Here is an 18,465-nt window from a genome sequence, read left to right as displayed (position 1 = left end):
GTAGCTTTGTGATATCATATAGTGCATTAAAAGTCTAATAATTTATATATGCTTATACGTAATGAATACATCTTTATGATTTGCAAATGAGCATCCATGTTCAACTCAACAATAAAATTGTCATTCGGTTTTCTCATCGATACATTTCTAAAATCCATCTCATCTAAATATATTATAACAAACTGTTGCTATATTTAGCATTGCTATCTGTGTTTGATGGATAAACGTGGGAATTTATTTGATATTTTGTAGTTGTTTTATTGGACAAATAACATAGTACTTTACATATATTTGCCTAGACTAATTTAAATAAACTCTTTTGCCTTAAACGCTATTGATTTTATCTTTCTCGCTTCATAGAATGAAATTACGACGTTGATGACTGTATAAATTTCGTATATGTGTATGTCATTTTGGAGGTTTTTATAACCTTTTTTCATTATTTTGTTGTATCATATATGTTGCATGCAAAATATCATATTTTGTTGGAAAAGAAAACATTAATATTGAACTGCATAACGCATTGCGGTAGCTGATTGTATTTAAACAAAAAGAAACATAACAATAGCTGGATAGTGCAACGTGTTTTCACGAGTTGTCTTTCCCAATGTCGAACCAAAATAACAGTCATACCGAGCATAACGTGTTGCAAATGTTTTCTGTTCATTCTATTTATTTAAAAGGATTAACGATAATGATCAGGACTGCATGTTCTAAGACTGAATGGGTTTATATTTATGTGTATGTTTCCTTTTCTCGTATATATCATTTATTTTCATCTATTGTAAAAACAATTTTAAATTTTGTTGTAACAGTTGTTAGTTTTGTTTAATTTTTCTATTTAATGGCAAAGACCTAGTAAACTGTCAGAACTTGTGTCCTAATATATATATATATATATATATATATATATATATATATATATATATATATATATATATATATATATATATATATATCTGCATGTGTGCGTGTGTGTGTGTGCGTGTTCATCTAAATGACTTTTTGAATCTTTATTTAAATGTGTAATATTTACTTAATCCCGATCCTACTGTGTAGAATTCATTGTGTTAAATAATTTAATTTCTTGAAACTTTATCTCTTTTTTTATATCACTTATAACCTTATTTTGAATGACAGTAATAAAAGACTATGTGGTTTTTGGTTAATTATTTAGTATCATGAGATTAAGTGCCGTGTGAAGCAACGTACCTAATCAAATAACGGGGCTTAAGTTCAACAGCATACATAGTACGTATTTCACAGAAAAAAAAACTACGGTTCTTGTAATTGTGTCTGTATTTCAATATTAATATTTGTTAGTAATCATTAGATCAATAGTATCTTATTTTATTGACAAGAATGACATCATTTTTCACGGCTTGTTTTCGAAAATAGCGATTACAAAAGTAATCCCCCTGGCAAATCTATAGTCCGATACTATTGGCTGAGTTAAGTAGTGTTCAAATCCTAAGTTGAATACTTTCAGAAAATTTAAACAGTTTTATGTTGTCATTTCTTTGAGGGCAGAATAATGGAATGAACAAGGTTTTACATTTTATAATTATAATTATCTCATAAAAAACATTTCAGATCTGTTTTTATAGATCTCCATTGTACATGATCATACACATTTGTTTTCAGTGAAGAAGATATTAAGACAGGAATGATTTCCTAATGAACTGGAAGCAATATCATTCTGTAAAGTATATGTGTAATAAGCTAAAAATTGTCGTTCTTTGGAGCGGTTTCTGTGTTATATTTTGTTATAAGGTCGGTTATAGATTACCAAAATTATATTAACACCAAAATGTATCACATTTCTTATAAATAATTCTAATTTTATTTTAAAACATTATAATTTCCATGGTTGCATATATCTATTTGAGTACAGAAGATTAAATTAACGTACTTTTATTTCTTCAAATACGCATCAACTTAAAAAAAGAAAGATTCTGCAATGATTGGTCAATAATCATTTGATGATAACCAAAATACTTATGGTTACAACAGCTTGGCTACGGGGCCGTGTAACTGGGATTTGGTGTCTACCAAGTCATTTGGTATCAGTAATAATCCATTTTTCGAGGTGTAAAATTTGTACTGAGATAGTTTTGAATCGAACGTCCGAGGTTTCTGACAGCTGAGTTTATAATAGAAAAGTAATAATACTTTGGGGTTTGACAGACGGAGGAAAATCGTCAATGGACGTCAAAATCGTATGCATTTATTTTGACGGTTCTATGGAGAGTATAGGGGATTTTAGTTAAAATGCCTGTGGGTTTTATTTCATTTAAAAGTACATAAAATCATGAATAGGAAATTAAAAGGATAAGCAAATTATGTTTAAAATGTTGATAATATATGAATTATTAGCATGAAGCATATACTGAAATAATCACAACCATAGTCATTTACAGACGATTAAAATAAACTTATGCATATAAAAATTTTGAAGTATAATGTCACTCTTTCCATTCAAATTTATTTATCGGTAAGGAAAAAATTTGATAGTTAATTTCACAATCCTTAAAAAAGATCTGTGTTTAAATAGATTACAATCAATCAAGAAACAGGTGACATAATAACAAAGTTTTAATGAAACGATTGAGCACAACTTTGTTTGTTACTTATTAGAAGTATATATAATGTTGTGTCCTTGTACATGAGAAATTAAGATGAAGACAGTTCAATGCAAAGCACTTTAGTGCTTTTACGCAAGTCGTCGTTTTCTTGCGTAAAGATATCTTCACATGATTTAGGTCATAATTTCGTTAACCAATCAGAGTTCACTTTATAGATTAAAACTACATGTATACAATTTATCTGAAGGATAGGAAATTTAAAGGATAATAGTATGCTTAGCTTCTCAAAATAAAAAAGGGTATGGTATGTGTGTGTGTGATACAAAATAGGATAAACCAAGGATGAATCATGCTACTGGTTTTTAAAATCATAAAATGTGGTTACATATGAATAATTGTCTTGAAAATACATTTTGAAATTTATGACATTTACTTTTTTCAAAAAACAACCTTATGATAAATTGATAATCACATTGTTTGGTTTTTTTTTTAATTTTCGTTTGTAGAACATATTCATTCAGTTATTTGTTTCACAGAAATTCTTAAATTAAAGCGACATACATTTACATTTTAACGTCTCGAGAATAACTATTAAGCATTACTTCAGCATAACTTGGCCTATATGACATATGACATAGCAACAATATTCCTTCAAAATACAATATTAAATAACTGTGAAATGACTGATTAAATGGGTTTAACTGTTTCTTAAGAATATATACATATTTTATTTTCTGTCATGAACAAGAAAAGGGATTGGATTGGTTTTATTTCTGAATGACATCTAATCAATGAATATGTTTTTGTTCTTTTATTTATTTAAGTGAAAATATTTATTTAGTCGTAAAATGTCAAGAATGCCTTCTAAGTGTTTTTATTGGTTGATATAAAGATTTTAAACAAACTTTAATTACAATTTAGAACTTTTTGGATTGAGATTTCAAATGACCTATTTTGGAAAAAAAAAAGGCACGCCAGTTGGTAAAGAAATATGTGTTGGCGTATTCTGCTGTGCTGGACTGGGCTGCGTTTTACAATAGAACTTACGACAAAGTCATAAATATTTTCAGTCTTATGGGATGATATATGAAAAACAAAACTTAGACAGAACTTTATTTATACAACTGATATCCATAATAATATTATACAGCCATGAGAATAAAACATTGATTATTTTGTGATTAATTAGCATTAATAAATTTGGTCTTACATCGTAGGTTCTTCTGTAAAACTCAGCCCTGGACTGTATAGAATTCTGACACTCTTCGCTAAGATCAAGCTAGTAGCGTCCACCTATAAAGCTACTCTGGTGGTCACTCCTTACGACTGTATATACAAATTTAGAGAATTAATGTATTTATTATTACAATCAATTAACATTGACCATAATGCATGCCATAAAATACTCATACAAACACGAATGACATCTATTTTTATCAGAGTAAATGTCATAGACAATTTGTGCCAGCCAAAATCGAATGTATTATGCAATGATGCACATAAATATTATGCATTACTTATACATAATGTACGTCAAAGTTTCAAAAAAGATCGTCAGTGGTGTGTTAAATTTATTTCCCATGTAATAAGTTAAAATGATATATTTTGACTAATCGAAGAGTTTTTAAAAATTTATATTGATACATACATCAATATTGGACTGAACAACCACATAAAGTGTATTTCTAATGCTGTTTGTTTTTGTTTGTATACATTTGAATTATTCAAATTAAAGCTTTCACTAAAAATTTCATATTTTAACGTCATTAAGATCGATGAGGGCAATTTTCGTGAATTGTTAAAGTTGACGCAATCTTGGGGAATATTTTGTAAATTTAAACAAAGGAAAAATAAATTCAGCCTTTGTTTTGTTAACTGTTGTTTTTTAAGTGAAGAAATCCATTAAGATATACCCGCCACAAATTTTAATGCTCCCTTAGGCACCAATGTAAAAAATGGTTTTTAATGCCAATTAAAACAACATGGTTAGTTAAATAATTTATCTAATATATGGTTATTATTTCCCGTACTTAAAAAAAATCAATTTCAAAGGAATTTTAAAAACTTAAATAAAACTTATTGGAATGAAAATTTGCTCAATTTTTAACAGATTTTAACATTTTAACTCCTTTCAAATGGCACACACAATGAATCCACATCAGAATGTCTTATTCTACATGATTTTACTTAGTAAAGCATAGGACTTTATAGAATTAAAATATAGTATTTTTAATATATTCTTTCTTTGCGATCTATATCAGTTATCAGATTTATCAGAATAAATGTGCAAACACAGATGTTAAAGTTTCTAAAACTTCTGACCAAAATTACAAATCAAAACTAACACGAAATTCTAATGTTATAATCAATAAAAGAAACGTATGCATTAATACAGTTTTCGCAGATATACGTGGTTTTTTTTTTTTTTTTTGGAAATCTTAATAATAAGTCTAGCAATTTGTTAAACACATTAACATTTGTTTTATTTTTATTTATTATACTTTCATGTTAAATACTGAAATCTGAATTGGTTTAGACGGAGTTGATAATCCGTTCTATTACCCTCAGCGTTAGCAACACACTTAGCAACGGGTAACACAACGAATTGTTACATGCGCGTAAATTATGCGCGTACGGTTTGCCGTGTTATTCACTTAATTTCTATATAAAAGCAGCTCAAAAATCTCTAATCTTAAGACATTCAGTATAATGAAACAAATAGTGCCTGTTTGGAAGGGTAACTGTTGAAATTGACACCCCTCGAAAACCATTGTCAACCTCCGCTTCGCGTCGGTTGACAATGGTTTCCTCGGGGTGTCAATTTCAGCTGTTACCCTCCCAAAGAGGCACTATTTATATAATATTACCTGTATTTAAAGGGTTTACGACTTACCTAATCATTTTTTGGCTGTTTGTATCAAAAGATTTATCTCCCATTTAATGTCGAGCACAGTAATACATGATTTGTGTGAATCGCATTAATCACGATTATAATGTAACTCACATTTAGCATTTAGATAGAGAGGACCATAAAGGTATTGCATAAAAATGATGTTAAGCATTTAAACTGATAATCAGTATATTAGCTTTTTCTAAATATAGAGTCGTCACCGTGATCGGGCATTAATTAAGTTTCTCGGTCAAATCCTTTAAAACGTCGATCAAAAAAATACTTTAACTTTATATATTAATTCATTGCCTTGGTTTATTTAAAGAATACAGTTGTCCTTATGCAAACACAGATGTCCTAAGGCTAATTTGGAACAAGGAAAAATGTTTGATAGGTGTTAAACAAACGTTGCACAAGTGATACATTTATTGAACAATTTCATGTGATATTTTTTAGCTTGCAATGTATCTACACTAAGAATGTTTTGTAATATAAATATAAGTTTAACATTTTAAGATATCCATGTTTGATAGAGAAATTATTTAAAAGACCGATAAAATTGAGGTTACTATCTTATTTGTTTTGTTTTGTTGGGTTTTTTTTTTTTGGCAGGAGGGGGGGGGGTGTTTTCTTTTAAAAATGCATTAGGTTAATCGTATTTGTTTTAAAACTTGTTTAATACACTTGAAGATACAGTAAAAAGGTAATATCTTAAGTAAATTATTAAATCTAGTTGCAGTGAAAGTTTGTTTGCATATATTATTCAAAATATGCCTTAGTTAGTATTAGGGTATTATCAACATGAGTCTCGCCTAAGTATATGCATTGTGGTGTTCTACGCTGAGTTTTAAAATTTTATTAATCTGTAATTGGGAGTCAATATCTATTGCAAAATATGATCATGTACTTCCTTAAGTTATTTTTAGATAAAACAATGACGAAACGATATGGCATTGAATATATCTGGCATCGGTCCGAAGTCGTGTGCGATTGTGACGTCAGAAAAACATATGAGGAAAAGTAGATATATATACACAACTTGTCTTTCCCATATAAACATTCCACGCACGATAATAAATCTAATTCTGTGACGTCACAAGGGCATCATAATAATTCATGTGTGAATTAATGTAGCAATCGTTTAAAAACACCTTAAGAGCCCTTGAATTGTTTTAGTTAGAGATACGTTCACGAGCTAAAATATTATTCATGATTTCATAATTGTGTTTGAAAGACTGTGAAATACTTCCAGTGATATTTTTTCTTTATTTGTTTTTATTCCTCCACAATGGATGTAAGGAAAGGACTGCAGTTTGTTACTGCGTTAACTATTGTCTTCCTTTGTGTTTTTACAGGTAAGTTTAAGGTGTGTAATGTGTGTATGTTCGGCTCTCGCCTGCAGTGACATTCATGTAGATCATAATTTGTTTTCTGTATATTTACACGTTTAATGCATGTATGTCCCACAGTAATAAGAAAGTTTTTCTTAATGACCATGCTTTGTAGCTAAAATAGAGTTTATATATACACGTCACTATTCCTGCTACATGGGTGTAAATTACGTGATTGACTTAGAAGAATTAAGAGTTTTCGTTAACATTTTTGTAAGGTAAAGTCTAATAAAATTGTACATGTAGATAAAATCTAAAACAAGTGTAGGTTGTCAATAATAAATTCTACTTCAGCGTGCATAACACCATTATTTATTTAGTATTATGAAATAAATTAGCTTAGATATGTTTATTGATTAAAGGGTTATTGATTGATTTGTCACAAGACATAAACCCAAGGTTAAAAGGTATTACCTTTTATTTTATATATATTATCAGGCAAAATTGAGAGGAACAATTTTGATGATTTTGTGTTGTCTGTGTATAACTTCGTATGTACACCGATAAATTCAACTAATCACGGCACCAAGTTGTGGTTATACCGATTATAACGTGTCGTAAGCCTTGGGGTAAAAGATATGTCTCTTTATTCTTATTCATTGGGAATAATTTGTAAAAGACTTCATACGATCATACCTTAAGATTACGATATAATCCAATAATGTATTTATACATGTAATCATAATGGTGTTTCGTTATCTTTTACATTTTGTGACTAATAAATAATAAACTAACATTTTCAGCCATTTATGCACAACGTTTTGAGAAATGCTAATTTTCTATAGCTGCATTTCACGATGAACATAACTCTTAGATATGACATCTATTCCTAATTGAATAATCATCTCAGCTATACATCCTGTTCTGTGGTTAAAACGTCAATGCATTTCGTCAATTCGTCCGACCCCATGTTGGATTGGCTAAGAACGAACCTAGTTGTTTAGTGTACAGGCAATGCATTGCAGATAAATCCTGAGGTTAAAAAACACGACCTGGAAAGAAATGATAGATGTGTGCTTTCATAAAGAACAGTCTGTCTATATCAGGGATGGTCTACAAAAACTCATTTATGACAGACGATGATATGAAAGTTATTGTCAATAACAAGAGGCCTTGTTGTAACTTGCAATAGTGCTCTTTAGTATATTACACAAAATCTGAATACTTTGCAGACTATTGAATTAGAATATGAATACTTTACAGAAGATTAGATTTTTGTTTTCTAGATATATATTACAAGTCTTGCTTTCCCTGATTGTATCAAAGTTTCCTTCAATAACTTGTGTTATCACAAAAATCAGATTTTTTTTTATTAAAATGTGCTGATATATAACAAGTGTGCATATATGATCATCATGTTGTTCATGTCATCTCTCATTTTTATCTGTCCAACATTTATGGATAAGCAGTATCCACCAGGCAAACGATCAGCACCAACAAAAGTTTTACAGTTGATAGGAGAACCAAATCCAAAATTCATATCAAGGAAAAAACTTGGATATATCTTTTCTAGTTGTAATATATTTACATCAATGTTATTGTTGTTAATATGACTCATAGTTAAAATACAGCGTTTCTTTTAAATTTTATATTACATTTAGGTGTAAACCGTTTTGACTTTTTGATAATTCTAGCTTTGCCTTTTGTCACCGGAGTGTACTGCTATATGTAAAAATTTCATTTATAAATAATTTAAATCACAACTTAACTAAAAAGAATACCAAATATATTTTAAACCAAAACTCTTGTCATGGCAATTTCATAAAATAGTGTAGAGGAACAACTGAATAATACATGGAGTAGTACTACAACGCATGATAAAGGTTTACTGTTATTTTTTGGTTTCGGTTTGTTTTTATTGATTAGTTCTTTTGGAATATATGAAAACAGATAGCCATTATCAAATCTTCAGGTTATCCCATTTGAAAAGTCGAATAGAGAAATGTGGGTTTTTATAATTCAGGGATTTCATGTTGGAAAATTTTTCATTAAACCAACTTTTGTCACAATGTTTCCAGAAGACATTTAATTAATTTGTCGTTTCTAAATATAGTTGTATAGATCTCTGCTAATGTTTTATTCATTTATAGCCTGCTGTCTCGCTCGGAACGGAATTTATTACAATATATTAATCAACGCTTTTTCCAAAAAACATAATTCACAAGTGTTTAACTCAACTAGTAATATACTTTTTTTATAAATTTACTTTTTAAAAATTTGTTCTTGTTGATTTTTATATTATGAACATAAGCAAGGTACTGACTTGTACTGTTTGCAATTATACAATGGTCTTCGGTACCGGGTTTTTTTTAAATATTGAGATATATTTAGTCGTTGAAGACATGGTTAATAAATGGTATCGCTTCAATTTCAGAACACGGATCGAGCCAACAGACAAGTACAGGTAAGGATCATCCAATGAAATAATGTATACAGGGAAATGTTCGCCAACGTTTTATTTTCGACCCTTTTGCCCTCGTTGTCAGCGGGGGAATTTAGGACTGGGCGAATTACAATGCTCCAAGTTATTTCTTTAGTACAAAAGCGAGTCTGGACGAATTCAAGACGGGGCGATACCGCTAGCAAGTGTAGAAGGGCGCAAATAACCCTGTATACAGTATATTTTTGATAGAAAAATGAATTTCATATTCAATCAGAAAGATCAATGTCTTGTATTGAAATTCAAAGCAAATAGTTCTGAAACAAGATGTAGAAACAAAAAATATTAAATGAGATTTTCCTTTAACCATTCTAATACATCAAGTAATGCTCACCAGTTTGTGACGTCATCTACAAGATGTAGAAACGAAGAATATTAAATGAGAGTTTTGGTTAAATATTCTATTACGTGAGGTAATGCTCACCTTTTTGTGACGCCATTTACAGGATGTCAGGGGTCAGGAGGAGCATACGCCTGGTTAAGTTGTCTCATTGCCAGCGCCAACAAGGACAGATGTAACCCGTCAGGGTGCGCAAGGTATGCCGGGACGGAGTACGAAAAGGACCTAACATGCTCGTAAGTATACCACTGGTTATAAAGATGAAAGGGTATTTCTGCTTTGAAAAATAACATTTAAGAAGGGTGTACTCTTGAAACATAGTCAAGTTTCTTAGAAACGCATTAAGAAATTAAACTGATTTTGTTAACATGAAACGACACCAAATGCATTTAAACATAAATGATCAAGAAAATGATGCTGATTAAAACAATGTTCATACAATATTGAAGGCAAAAATGGTAATTATACAATGGTAATCGCTGAGGAACTATCCATTTTCAGGCTAAAAAACCGTTGTAATAATGTTTTGTAAAAACAAAATATGTTTAATTAACGTCATTTAAATGTCCATCAACTTTAGCAACGCCAAAATACATATTTGCTAAAAAGAAGTCCCCAACATAGCCTTTAAGTGTTAATTCTTTAAAATACCGTTGTAATTTTTTTTACCAATCAAGGAATATAGCATACAAAATACAATGTTACAAACCTGATCTATCAGATCCATTATTATATCAAAACTTCTTTTTACAGATTTCAAAAGCAGACGTGTGGCGGTTGTGTACCACAATACAAACTCAACGGAACAGAGGTCAGCTGTAAAGCTTTAGAGCAAACAGGCTATGGTAGGTCTTGACTCTTCAAATTACTCGTGAGCTTTAGCAGCTAAACACCTAAAATGGGTCATTGGATATCCTCTTTTCAGTCGAGTTACATTTTTGCCGATGAGTAAAAGATTTATATATTTCATGTTTTTGCCCATTACGTACAATTTCTTTTTTTTTTTTAATTCTAGAATGTCCACCAGGTGTTAGGATGGAGGTGTGTAACCTAGACGCATGCGTTGCGACCGTATGTCGACCATACCTAACTGCCCCTTGCAGGTAGCTAGATTTTCCTTTATACGGTCATTAGAACTATTACTAATATTACAGTGTATATATAACTTAGTTTAATGTTTTTAGATAATTAAGTTTATAACCTCAATATAAACTACTTGCTAATAACTAAGTGTGAAATATATATTTATCGTTTTCTTTAAGGAATAATTTTTGTGGAGGATGTTTTGCCGAGTACGACGTTGATGGTCAATGGCGCAGATGCCCCATAGAAGGTAGTGTTTTTTTATTTTTTTATTTTTATTTTAACACAAATTTACATCGCAATGAGTTACATATACAAGTAAAGAACCTTCCATATAAATATGACCACCTAGGCTACTTTATCAGTGTTGTAGCAATTACGTGATTTTTGAGAACTTTTTAATTCCAGTGTCTGCTATTCAGCCTGACAGTCCAGTGATTCTTGGCCAAACACTGGAGGGATTTGCTGAGCCTATTGCAGCGTCCTCATTTGCTGATTCTCCCTCTGCGGCCCGAGAGACAATCAGAACTAGCGTCAAACAGTCCAAACCAATCTTACCGAGCACCTGTCCCAATGGCGAGCTGCCGTGGGACTGTCCAGCCGATGTCTGTACCAATGCATATTGTTCTGCCTATCCCCAGGCCAAGTGCAGGTGCGTGTAGCCTGGTTGAAGTCTTTTTGGTTACTGTGGTTTCAATGATATTCAAAGGTTTCAATTTTCGTGGATTCAATAAAAATATTAGTTTCAAGGATACATAAATTCGGGGCCAATGACCATATCAATATAAAATATTAGCATTAGAAATTGCATTTCAATGAACATTTTATTGAGTGGATCAACTTAACAACGAAATCCACGAACATTGGTAATCAACGAATATTGGAGAAACCACAGTATTATTCCTTTTGAAGTTAAATTAGAAGAAATAGTTACCACGTTTTAACATATGTTCCCAGAATCCCCTTTAATAGATAAACATATTATGTAATAATTGTACTTACACAAACGAAATTCTCGACAACCAATTGAAACGCCTGTCGTAGTGAATAGTGCTGGTTTCGTCTTGTAGAATCAATAATTGTGGAGGATGTCAGCCAGAATTCACAACCGGGATCTACGTCATACAAGACTGCAACTCAAGAGGTAACCAAATTAATTACTTATTTCTATTTTTAAAATATACTGTGGAATCATTAAACTTCGTGGGGGGGGGGGGGGAATTTTCGTGGATTGCTTAAATTTTACAGGTTCGAGGGGACGTAATTTCGTGTATTTTCGTAATCATACAAAAGGATTATGACTTTATAGCCTTAATTTATTAGTTCATAGGGGTTTATATTCGTGGATGAGAGGTAGCCACGAATTCCACGAAAATTGAGCCACCACGAAATCTAATAATTCTACATTAAACCTCATTTAAAATAATTTTTTAGACATAATGATTTCGTTTAGATTTCGTTTAGAAATAAAATCCATTTGAAAAAAAAATATTAAGTCTTCTCAATTGCTCATTGACTGAAAATTGTTTTTAAAAAAATAGAATGCCCAAAGAATACCCTGGAAATGGTTTGCAAAGATGACCCGTGTAAATACTCAACCTGTAAGAAGTACGAAGACAAAAACCCGGTCTGTAGGTAAGTGACAAATCTGCAGTACAGACGGAAACTGTTGAGTTCCCATTATAAATCTCATTATAAGAACAAACTTGGCAACAACAAAAACTCACTACTTTGGCAGATGACTGTATACTTTTTTATGTTATCGGATAGCGTCTGTGATGCTATTAAAACCTTCCTTTTTTCATCAACTAAGTACTAGTATAGGTTTATTTAAAACCAAATCATTCGTAGAGTGAAACTATAATTGTACTTATTTCTATAAACCTTTCAGTTGATTGAAATACGTACTGTTCAACACTCTTGAACAATATCAAAGTCACCATGAACATACCATTTTGAATCGTAAAGAAAGTTCATCTATCAATCTTGTAACGTAAAAACCTATTTGATTTAAAATTGGGTCTAGAAATGAATAAGATAAATCAAATCAATAGATAAATTAGTACTGTACTGTGCCTAATCAACGGTAGCCCTTGGAATATTTCGTACCTTATTAAACGTAAAGAATGTACTGGTTTCAGACCCAGCCGCTGTGGAGGTTGCCGGGCCATGTGGTATGTCAACGGTCAGGAAGTGAACTGCTATGAACAATATGGAGTTGATGTGCGTAAGTAGCACAATGCATTTTTATAAAAGGACTACTAGAAAATATCCTAGGTAGTTTTTCGGTCATTACTTAAGAACACTGAGGTTGCAAATACTACATCATGATCAGTGTTCAGAAAGAGACGCCGTTGAACAAACAACAATAGATTTTACAAAAATTGCCAAACAATACTGGTGTTGACTTATTTTAATTTTTTTTTTTTGTTTTATTAAATTTTAGCTTGTCCTAATGGAGAATCAAGACAAAAATGTCCAAAAACAACATGCAGATTTAAATATTGCCCAGTTGACAGAAGTATCACTTGTGTGTAAGTAATGGAATTCACAGTTCTATGCCTCTAGTCTTATACGTTGCAGCGTAGCAAATATGTATTTTACACATTTTGTTATAATATAATGTTTTAACTTATCATTCTACCTTTCAGTATCAGCGTAGCATATAATATACACATTTTGATATTATATAATGTTTTAAACAAATGATCCTGCTTTCCAGTATCAACAATTGCGGTGGATGTCATAGAGAATATCACAAACGCCTGGACTCCGGTAGAACGATTGTAGTGGACGAGTCGAGGTGTCAGGGATGGTGGAACATCCTAACAAACAGAAAGAAGAAGCCTTTCTCCAAGAAGACACCTTTGCCAAGACCTGTGAGTGAGCTTTCTCCCAATGAACTGGATCCCATGGCAAGACGGAATAAACAGAGAACAGTAAATGCCATTGAAAAGTTTGAAACTGGACCGAAGGATAATGTGCAGTTGGACAACCAGGCAAAGGCTTTTGTGGAAGATACCAATGCGCCAATGAATATAATGGAGCCTAAGGTGGTACCTCAAGTCCAACCTCCGCAAATACCACAGGGTTTGCTGGAGGATCAGAGGCCAGGAATTCAACAGTTTATGCCAAAATCAAACTTCCCTGAAGTTCCAGTTGATCCGTCAGACACGCACGTACTGGAGAATCCACTTATTAATCCACCAGACACATTTGTGGAGTATCCACAGTACATTGATGCTACGCCAAGGAGCACACTATTTGAAAACCCGCAAAACCATGGAGTAATGGAAAAAGCAAATAAAGCAACTTCATTTCCAGGTAAGGTAGAGATAATAGACAATCCTTTGATCATTGATCAAAATCCAACAAACCCGTCGCTGATCGTGGATTATCCACAGGACTATCCAGGAATACAACAGCCAGTTGAGGTGATAAATAACCCACTCATTGATAACATGCAGCCCCCCTCGAAAATAAACGCAGTGCCATTTGAACAGATTGCTTCTTCGGTCCATACAAGTCCGTCGGGGACAGTTAAAGATGCCAAAATTCATCCCAATAAGGAAGGTGCTCTTGGCTTCAAGGTAATAGAAAACCCCTTATTGACAAATCCTATGGAACCAAATATTGCAGTAAAAGAGTTTGCCCCTTCAGTTCCTGCTAATGCCATAAATGTCCAAATTCTTGATGCCTCTCATAAAAGAAAAATTGGATCAGCTAAAACAGTCTCTATACCAAATAGGAATAAAGACTTTCAACCAGTTGTTCTTGACCGAGTCAATGTTGAATCCATTGATCCCACGGCACCAGCTCCATTTATAAACAATAATGGAAATGCAAATGTGAAATCATTAAAGAAACAAGCAAAAGCATCAAACATGAATTTCTGGAGAACCGATATGCGGCTGCCAGCTGATTTCTTCAAATTCATGCTTCAAGGAATTGGGTTTCATGGAATTCCACTAGAGGGGATTCAGGTGAGATATTTTCAGATAATTACTTAATTGAAAGTGGTCTTTAAACACAACAGCATGATATATTCCCGAACTGAAATTTTATTTACGACTCAGGTAGATTCACACACCAATATACACTTTTTTCAAAGAGATTTTACACATTAAAGATTTATACTAGCTTTATTTCAATAAATGAAATCTTTAAAAAAAAATCAAAAAACCAATAATATTATAAGTGTTTATATCTGTCGTTTATTTCTAAAATCATATTCTCAAAAAGTTCTCTTTTTTATCCTTCACATAGTACATTGACGTCTCCAGCGACCATAGATAAATGACGTCTTTTTTCAATTAAAATCTTAGAATTAGATTAACAATATAAAGAAAGAATAGTCATTTAGTGTATCAAATATGTCAAATATGATTTTCAAATATTTCTTCTTTATTTTTCAGAAGTAATGCCGCAACATTAAGGATAACGAATCCAGATTGAAATCCATCAAGTCTTGAGACATTTTTTTTAATCTACAATTAAGTGCCAATACATTTTCTAGATTATAATCAAAAAGATTTGTTCGGCATATTGGCTACTTTACCTTCAAGGTTGTTCTAAAATGCTGGGGGTTTTTTTTGGTTTTGTTTTTGGGGTTGTTTTTTTTGTCTTTTGTCTTTTGTCTTTGGTTTTTTGTTTTTTTTTTTTTTGGTTAAATTCTTTTTTATTATTATTTTATTCTCACTGAAGAGATTAAATGCGAAATTGTCAAACAAGAGTCGATATGTGAAATGAATGGTAAATAAGATCTACAACGGTCTTAATATGCAGTCAATTCCACTTAGAATGCCATAACAGAAAACTAAATCATAGTGGCGTTTAATTATTTGAGAATTCACTTGTTCTTATGATTGATGATAGATGACTATTGTATAAATCAGAAAATATGATGTTTATAAACAACTTATAAAAATTCAAATTAAAGTTATCAATTTTTTTGGTAAAGATAGTGGGTGCTTTTCCCGTTAATCATTTTATCTCTCAAGTGCCAAATATTTTGTTTTTGTCTTTGTGCCAAATGTTTTTAAAAAAGAAAAAAAAACATAGATGTATAAGGTTTATGAAAATGATACCTTTACTATTATATTTCTAAAAAGAGAAAAAGACTGATGCACTTACTGTTAGTTTTGCACTTTATAGTAAAATAATGCACATAAATTAGATCCCATAACGAATGTTTCCTGTTTTCCTTGTCTGTTGACGTACGTTATTAATTATATGATTTTCATTAAGAATTATAATTAATGCTATTTATTTATTACTGCACCTACTGGTCAAAATATAATGTTGTGACGTACACATGTGTGATATTTGTAGTTCTAGCGTTAATAAATTAAAATATTTATAGTTTCGGCTTGCATTTTTTATGATCAGTTCTTCAATTGCTAATGGGTTGATTAACACCTGAAGAAGCATTAGTATTCAATATGACACAGCTCTAAAATCAGAAACGAACCACTCCTATGTTTGATGTAATATTTTGCATACGGTTTCCATATAAATGGTGTGTCAAAAAATTCATTTCATTAATTATGTGATATTAATGAGGATAAAAGTACATTAAAATCGATATAAAAATTTCATATTGTTTATTAATCATAAAAAATACGTTTAAAATTTTTGGGAAAGGTAAAAAACTTAAAATCCTCAGTGGGATTCAAACTAATGACTTACATATTCATCTTGAGCGCTCTAAATGTTTGCACTACGCTGTTACATGACAATTTTGAGAAGGAAAATATAAATTTTATTGTGTATCTCGATAAATAGCACGTCACGTTATGGAGATGTCTCACATCAACTTTAGTAAAACTGTAAAGTATATTAGAACTCGACCTTATCCTTAGAAGAATAAAATTATAACTTTGTCGAGTAAAAATATTACCCAGAGGGAACACATTTCAAAGACAAAAACGTAAATTGATAACATTTGCCAATATGTATTTAAATTTTTGAAAACAACTAATACACAGATTCATACAAGAAATAAAATTGATTATGCTACAAATATATTCCTCTAAATCACATAATTATAGGCCTTACATAACTTGTCAATGTTTATCATGGACTACTGGCTCAATCTTTCTTATGAAAGCAACAAAAAACAAGACACTGTGTACATTAAGGTACATGACAGTAAAATTTCTCTTGAAAAGGAAGACAAATCTCAATGGATGACAGTTTATCTTTTAAAAACAAGTAAATTGATTATATGTGATTTCCGTCATATTTTTTTTTCAAATATGATATGCTAAAAATATGTAATCTTAGCTTTAATTCAAAATACCGAATTCCTATGCAGATATCACATTCTCATAAAGGTATTAGTTTCATGCGCGTCCATAGAGTAAATTGACCGAAAATAGGCCTCAAACACAATAATTTCTCGGATCCCCTGGACAGATACTGTTAATCCGCGCATGGGTTTAGAGGAGTTGAACCTTAACATTTATCTAGATATAACATTTGTGTAGAAAAAGTTTAGAATGCTGTATAATATAAATCATCCACTGAAAAACTCAAAATCAACTCTCAAAGCGATTTTCGTGAAAAAAAAACAAGCAATTCTTCATTTGTTCAAAGAGTTTATAACCGACAAATATAAAGAAGTAAATTGTAATGTTAGCAAACCATATATAATGCACTTCATTCACACAGAACTTTTAAAATGAAACAAAGTCAATAGCAACCATTCATACTTTTAACATTATTGAGTAATTACAATTTGTAACAGGTTACACGTCATTCAATAAAACAAGACCGTACATGAACTAAGAATTACTGTATTTTGGGTTTATTCGCCCCGTGTTATTTTCGCCCCTCTACTTTTGAAAACGATTTCGCTCTGTCTTTAATTCGTCAAGACACCGTTATGTTTAAAGAGAGATAAATTTAAAACATTGGAATTGGCTTGGCGTGAATAAAACAAGGCAAATATTTCCCGGTATACATTATATGAAAATAAAGAATAGAATATGTCATTACATTATAAATTACAGATTAGACGAACAGTTGTGTGGTATCACATATGACCAAATAGAACTAGACATATTTGTTAAAATATTTTTCTCTGTACAATAATATAGAGACTATTTAAATAAATAAATAAATAACTAGTATCTCTATGAAAAAATTATTAAAAATGGATAGTGGAAAACTAAATAAAAATATTGTTTATACTAAACTTTTATCATTATGTTTACTGCCTTTGGTCAGAAGTTCTTCTGTGACTTCTAGAATGATATTTCAAAGGAGCATTAGTCGTTATACTTACTGACGAAACATCAAAATTGTACACACTGTTTGTGTGTGTGTTTCGAATATTTGCTTAACAGATACATGTGCAATTACTCGTGTCAGCTCATTGTTTGACAGATACATATACAACTATTCGTGTGAAATAATTGCTTAACCGTAAGATACATATACAACTATTCGTGTGAAATAATTGCTTAACCGTAAGATACATATACAACTATTCGTGTGAAATCATTGCTTAACTGATACATGTACAATTGATTGTGTGAAGACTTATGCAAGACTACTATAGACAATTTAAGAGGGTTCGATGGTCGTGGCCAATATTAGACTATTTATATCTCCTTAAAAGAAGAGCTCTGTTTAAAGATATAGGATGCTAAAAATTTTAAAGCTAACATTTTGGATTGTTTTTCTTTACATAACATTAACATATCTTATAACCAATATTAGTGCATGGGCAA

At 31.2% G+C, this 18,465-nt stretch overlaps 1 protein-coding gene across 1 annotated transcript; it reads left to right on the top strand.

The window, feature by feature from the left end:
• Window positions 1-6,539: 6,539 nt before the first annotated feature.
• Window positions 6,540-15,186, top strand: LOC105326719 (uncharacterized). Its single transcript, XM_034462945.2, has 13 exons — window positions 6,540-6,830; window positions 9,241-9,270; window positions 9,753-9,882; window positions 10,400-10,491; window positions 10,662-10,749; window positions 10,909-10,979; window positions 11,138-11,381; window positions 11,800-11,873; window positions 12,271-12,364; window positions 12,871-12,956; window positions 13,176-13,263; window positions 13,452-14,712; window positions 15,145-15,186. Exons 1-13 carry the CDS (start codon window positions 6,764-6,766, stop codon window positions 15,148-15,150), a joined length of 2,331 nt encoding a protein of 776 aa, XP_034318836.2. The 5' UTR covers window positions 6,540-6,763; the 3' UTR covers window positions 15,151-15,186.
• Window positions 15,187-18,465: the final 3,279 nt, after the last annotated feature.

This window comes from Magallana gigas, chromosome 1, assembly GCF_963853765.1.
Source record: "Magallana gigas chromosome 1, xbMagGiga1.1, whole genome shotgun sequence".
Classification (NCBI taxonomy): Eukaryota; Metazoa; Mollusca; class Bivalvia; order Ostreida; family Ostreidae; genus Magallana; species Magallana gigas.
Note: the sequence above shows the minus strand (reverse complement) of the source record. Positions and strands in the feature narration are given on the sequence as shown.

Coding starts and splice junctions, on each gene's coding strand:
- LOC105326719 (XM_034462945.2), top strand. CDS start 6,764: ATGGATGTAAGGAAAGGACTGCAGTTTGTTACTGCGTTAACTATTGTC. Junction 10,492..10,661: donor TTTAGAGCAAACAGGCTATG/GTAGGTCTTGAC, acceptor TTTTAATTCTAG/AATGTCCACCAGGTGTTAGG. Junction 11,874..12,270: donor ACAAGACTGCAACTCAAGAG/GTAACCAAATTA, acceptor TTAAAAAAATAG/AATGCCCAAAGAATACCCTG.